The 5,844-nt window shown below is 38.0% G+C and overlaps 2 protein-coding genes across 2 annotated transcripts in view; one reads left to right on the top strand and one right to left on the bottom strand.

The window, feature by feature from the left end:
• Nucleotides 1–1,117: 1,117 nt before the first annotated feature.
• LOAG_11989 (hypothetical protein) lies at nucleotides 1,118–3,207 on the bottom strand. The gene is made up of 6 exons (XM_020448459.1): nucleotides 2,725–3,207; nucleotides 2,467–2,575; nucleotides 2,102–2,263; nucleotides 1,872–2,006; nucleotides 1,606–1,685; nucleotides 1,118–1,451 (listed from the first exon to the last, which is right to left on the bottom strand). The coding sequence occupies exons 1-5, from the start codon at nucleotides 2,922–2,924 to the stop codon at nucleotides 1,623–1,625; spliced, it is 669 nt and encodes a 222-aa protein (XP_020301400.1). The 5' UTR covers nucleotides 2,925–3,207; the 3' UTR covers nucleotides 1,118–1,451; nucleotides 1,606–1,622.
• A 1,139-nt stretch (nucleotides 3,208–4,346) lies between these two features.
• The window catches only part of LOAG_16354 (CBR-SMK-1 protein), a 12,325-nt gene continuing 10,827 nt past the window's right edge, over nucleotides 4,347–5,844 (top strand). The window contains exons 1-3 of the mRNA XM_020449006.1: nucleotides 4,347–4,561; nucleotides 5,014–5,152; nucleotides 5,426–5,481. Coding sequence (XP_020307552.1) covers nucleotides 4,394–4,561; nucleotides 5,014–5,152; nucleotides 5,426–5,481 — 363 coding nt within the window. The 5' untranslated portion in view covers nucleotides 4,347–4,393. The remainder of the gene's footprint in view (nucleotides 4,562–5,013; nucleotides 5,153–5,425; nucleotides 5,482–5,844) is intronic.

Below are 5,844 nucleotides of genomic sequence, written 5' to 3'. Positions count from 1 at the left end.
CTCGAAATACATCCATGGTTTTCAGACCACCAAGCAAGAAATGCCACAGCTCGACAATGAATGTCAGAATGCTGCATGTGGTAAAGTTTTTTCCAATCTTTTAATTGTGACTTCGTTTAGTTCAATTTGAATAGATGTCTGTTTTATGCTTTGGCACTTGGCAAAGGTAGCGGACTCGCGCCTTTTTGACAAGCTTCCCTTTGACTTATAAAATTTTTGTGCTTCCTTACAACGGCAGATTCCTGATGAACTGAGAGTTTTCGTCTTTCATTGAGTTGTTTCCATAGGTTACACCTAATAAAGGTTTTGTAATACATGCAACACTTGTATTTGATGATAAAGTAGATACACAAAAGGAAGAATATTAGGCATAACTTTTTACTCCAAATTTTAAATCACTGTACCTCGCTTGAAAAGAAATTTTAAGCAACGAACTATAAATAACTGGAATACAGCTTAAATAATAAACTGAATCTGACGAGGAATCTGATCTCGTTGAAGCCGATAGATACTAAAATGTATATTCCGGCAAGCTTTGTAGGTTCCAGTCCTTAACACGAAACTCCATTTGTTCGTTTGGAACCGAAGTAGCTGACAAAATATCTAGTAGTTTCAAAGTGGAGAGTTCATGTACGAGAATCGACATACTGAATCGAGTTGTTATGATTTCCTTCGACATTACTCTGAATTGGAAATATAACATACAAATCCAACAAAGAACATTTTTCCAGGACTCGCGCAGGGAATTTCAATTCGATTCGCACCAACGTGCCTGTGATTTGCTGTCTTTACGTGATCATACGGAGTCTGACATTGAAACCGGATATAATAAAACAATTTGATATTGATACTTTGATACTGTGCATAAAGAGCATAAAGGTGACCGGAAAACTCTTTGCTTCAAATCAAAAATGTTCGGCACTCCTACATTTTGCGCGATTCAACACAACCTCAACTTCCATCTCATTTAACCCGAAAATCCATGATTTCTTGTCCTACCTGAAACAATCCCTTCCACTTTCTAAATGCACGGAAACTTTTAAATGATTTCAAGAAACACTTTTAATATTTACAGTACATCTAAGTTCCGTCAATATCTCTGAACAATTGTTAATGCGCTTGAATTTCGTGATTTATTTCATTAAAATATGAAATGAAATAACAAACATATTATTAGAACCCTTACAAGCACTCACTGAATTACACACTAAAACGAATTTAGATCTGTACGGCTAATAGACATGGAGTGTCAGCACTTGCCATCGCCCTGTTCATATTTGAATCCTTTTTTCTCCTTTTTAGAAAGAAGGGAAAGCGTGATGAACGTCCCGAATTCTTCAAACCGATTGTTTATGTGAATAGAAAGCTTTATCAGCAACTCTCCGAGATACCTTATTAAAACCAGTCATCGCATCAGTAAGAACCACCATGCTGTTTATATGAAGTTATACCTGAAAATGGTTACGGATTCCGCAAAAACATTCATAAGACCGCATTAACTGAAGCAGTGAAGTGGGAGTGAAAATTACTTCAGCTGATAAGAGAAAACAATAAATCTCAAGAAGTTGGGATAACAACCGCAAACAATTTATACTATATCTCAACCATGAAGATGATGGAGGCTAATTGTTCGCAGGAACTTTCGGCAGGCCGAATTCATCCACTGCAATTCCTCCTTCTGTCACCTGTAATACGACTCTTAGACAGTTAATAGCACACACCTGCATCGTCAATCTAGAATGCAATATACTTCTCACTGTACCTTTTAATTTATGAATATAGATTGCATGCTTGAGAAAAGAACGACAAGAAACTTGGTCAACTTTGATTTCATATTCAAAAAGAGCAAAAATTTATATTTTCATGTTCACCTTGCTCTCGTATCCCGGTTCCTTGGATGGTACTCCTGGTGCGTTCAACGCTTCATCCAAATAGGAAGTATCTACATCCGTTTCAAATTCATCCCCCAGAGCATCAAGTTCAGCTTCTAAATCAGCTTCATCAATCTGAAATACGAGAACTATTGATATCCAACGAGTTGTCAAACTAAGCTCGAAACGAAAGAAAAAAAGTCATAAAGTAAGAAATCTAGAAACTTTACATCCGGCGTCTCGTACTGCCGCGACATAGCTTCCTGAATTTCATTATTCATATCAAGCATTTCCTCCATTTCATCCTGGAGCTTATCGATTTTGTCGACGTCCAACTTTCTGTATTCTTTCTGCATAGTTTTTAAGCCTTGTTTCATGGCCGCCACGGTAGCCTGTATTGCCATAAACTATTAATTGTGCGTTAGAAAATCGAACATAAATAAACAACTAAAACTACCTCAATTTCGCCGTGAAATCTTGAGAATTAATGATTATCATGTAATCGCTAAGAAACACTATAGATGACGCTTAAGACACAAAGAAATATTTTCAATGAACGCTAAAACAAAAGCAAATGTCAAGGGCAAAAGCTCACCTGCGTATCTTTCATTCCTTGCATAGCGAAGTTGCTCTGTTCCATATTAAAAGACTGCTGACTTAGTTGATCCCGTTGGTTCTCGTACATACGTTTTTGTTTCAGTATGCTGAGAATATTATTTAGTAAATGATTTTAGTTTAGTACAACCAATAAGTGCAGACAGTAGTAGGCATACATGAACAATTTTTCGGGTTCGAACTGATTGCAATGATAAGTGGTCGAAATGTGTTTAAAATGAGCTATCACTTAACTTACCGTAGAGCTTTCTGCTTCAGTTGATTCTTGCCCGGTCCCTCTCGCATTTTCTTCATTTGGTCCTTATATTTCACAAGTTCGCCATCCAAACGAGCTATCTTTTTCTCAATGCTCTCAGTACGTGAGTCAACGTTTGCTATTGCATCCACCAGCGTTGGCTGTGGCTCCTTCCTCCCCGATGTACCGAAGATTCGTCTCATTCCAGTTATCCTGCCATTACACAACGGTTGGCAAATTAATACAAAATAAATGTAAGTTAAGATGGATCAATCTGTATCAGTTTCACACATACATAAAATGCTCACACAACTGGAACAACTCTAGGAAAAGGGAAATTGACGTGTTACCAACGCATCACGTTAAACTTCGACGAGCAATTCAGCATCAGTAAATCTCTGCTTCACATGGCAGTTTTGCTGTCCTGCATGCCTAGTAAACCTACACGCAATGCAAGAGAAAGATGGGGTAAGTACGTAGGAGCGCATGTCTGTTTTTCAAACCCTGAGGAAGCATCCACCATTGCCAGATCGATCGGCACTTCCTCGGCCGCCTTTCACCATCCACAATTCCCTCTGTTTAAAAATTTCAATTACCGTAGGATTGTTGCACAGTGAGAGGTTGCGTGAAATGGTCCGTTTTGACGTCATCGCGCTATCACTCTCTGCTCTCAGTCCCTTATTTATTCACGCATCGTCACTTTGTTAGCCGTGCTCTGCGTCATCCCGCCATATGAACTGTCATTTCATCCTTTGTGACACTACGTAACACTGGCGAACATTCTGCGTGATGAAATCTTCATCATTGCGAGCTATTGAACTGTTTTTCTTTCCCATTTGCATATCTTAGGTAGTAACATACGAGTGCAAGCAGAAGTATCAAGAAGATGAGGGTTTCGTGATCAGATGTAGATTTCACGTAGGTTCTATGTTAGAAACACGTATGAACCAATTGGCATATGATTACATTACAGAAAGGAATATTAGAAGTTTGTTGTTATCTCCTTTACACTTACTCCTTCGAGCCTTCCATTACAAACATCTCATCTCGAATCATACACCATAATACTACCAGTTAGTCCGTGTGTTATCCTGCCGAGGGTTTCTCATTACCAAATATGTGAATTATCCAAATCGCAGCTCTTCTCACTTCTGAAGGTAGCATGAGATTTGCATATATAAAAAAACCAACGTTAGAATAATAAAAATGAAATTTGTTAATGGAAAAAGCTGTGATGAACAGTACTGTTCCGTAGCGCCAGGATGTGACTACTTACACAGTGCTGCAGACTTCATAGGCATGATCCCTGCTCGAAGAGCTAAAAAGCTGGTTATTCGGAACTTCAAATTTCTCAAGCAAGGTAACACTGTCTTTCCATCCACCACACTTCTGTGATTCTCTGAGAGGATATGTTATATTTGTAGCTATATAGAAATTGACTCCTCTCGAATCTTTTTTTGACAAATACGTTATAACATTTTATGTTATAACGTATCTGTCAAGAAAACGTTTTATCGAGCAGCGTTTTCCTCTTCCTGCCTTCTGATTGCTGTAATCGCGTGCAATTCACAGCTGCCAATTAATGCTCATCATCTGCATTGGAAAGTTTTAATGACACTTTTTCATTCAGGATTTCAGGTGCCATTTGTGAAAGAACCTTTCAGGAGGCGACATGCCCGAAACCGATGCTAACACCCGAAATCCGGACGATGCACACTCAACAACTGCGGACAATAACAGCGGTAACATCCATGAGGAATGTAAAAGTTTGAAAATTGCAGATAAAAATGCTGAGGATGAGGATCCCAACAAACATCTAGCGAAAATAACAATACAACGTGTAAGTTCTGGTGCTGTATTTAGAACTTACTTCAAATGGTCAGGAATCATACAGATTCGGAAGATTCCGTTTTACTTAGAATATTTCAACTACCTTCCCCACACTGTAAATTCAATAAGTTCCTGTCTACATTCCTCAGAAACAGGTAGCTAAGTATCCTCTATTCCAAATATCTCTCAAAGCGATCAATTACTTTTAAATAGTGCTGCAGTTTGAAGTGCTGAGGACATTATTTCACGCTTATTTCCTGACACATGGCAGACAACCTTGGAAATTTTAGTGTATGTAGCGGTTAAGACAGTCAGAAGTTGGGCCAGTGTCCCAAAAAAGGAATCCATATAACTCGAAAAGTTAGAGGTTCCAGTATTCAACTCTTGAGAGATCAGCAACACAAAGCTTTGCTAGTTTCGCTTTTCCTTCAAATCCAGAAACTAATGGTTATTCAGTTCCAGGAAGTTAAAAATCGGGTAAAACTCTATGTGCTTTGCGATCAGCGGGTATGGGACGACAAGGGTACAGGGCATGTCGCATGTGTACCGTCGCCAGAGCATCAAGGTGCTACCTTCATTGTGGTTCGCTTAGAACACAGTGGTAAGCTTCAGTTTATTAGCGAATCATTTATTGATTTTGCCACTACTGGTGTTTATTGAAACATATGTTCATATGATCGTTGTCCTTATTTTCTTACTCTGTAAAACACTGTTTAGATTTTTATCTTTATTTTAATTTCGTTCAGAATTGTAAACTTGAACTGTAAACTTAACAAAATTTTTATTATTTATCACTTTGGTAGGTCACTGATATTTGCGATTCCTTCACTTTTCTGGTAATTGTAAGAAAATTCCCAATCATTTCGTTTTCCAGAGAAGAATATATTGGAATCAAGAATCCTTATGGATACCATCTATCAAAAGCAACAGGTAAGTGCTTTATAAGTCACGATTTTGTAGAATTCTCCATTATTTGCATAAACATGAAAAAATAAGGTGGTAAGAGATTATAAAATTTTGTTGAGGCCCTCCGCAAATTTTTTTCTCTATCTTTTGAGTTTGTTTCGTGAATTGGTTTAGAAACCGGATGCTAAACTCAACCTGAAGAGACTTGAGAGCGCTTTGTTGTATTCCTTTTTTTTTTGAATCTTTCCGAAAAACTTATTTTGTTCTTCCATACGGATGGATTACCATAGAAAGCCGCTTTTGCCTTCGTTTTCACCTCATTTTTGATGGATACTGAACTGAATAAAAGTGGACCAGGAGTTTGTATGTTAGGTGGGTGGAACAATG

The sequence above is a fragment of the Loa loa genome, assembly GCF_000183805.2.
Source record: "Loa loa unplaced genomic scaffold supercont3.1, whole genome shotgun sequence".
Taxonomy (NCBI): domain Eukaryota; kingdom Metazoa; phylum Nematoda; class Chromadorea; order Rhabditida; family Onchocercidae; genus Loa; species Loa loa.
The sequence above is the reverse complement of the archived record's forward strand: the minus strand, read 5'-3'. Positions and strand labels throughout refer to the sequence as shown.

Excerpts from the sequence above, each read along its gene's own strand:
- LOAG_11989 (XM_020448459.1), bottom strand. The coding sequence starts at position 2,924 with ATGAGACGAATCTTCGGTACATCGGGGAGGAAGGAGCCACAGCCAACG. Across the intron at positions 2,576-2,724 it reads CTGAAGCAGAAAGCTCTACG|CATACTGAAACAAAAACGTA; the intron begins GTAAGTTAAGTG and ends TAATATTCTCAG. Across the intron at positions 2,264-2,466 it reads AAGGAATGAAAGATACGCAG|GCTACCGTGGCGGCCATGAA; the intron begins GTGAGCTTTTGC and ends ATGGCAATACAG.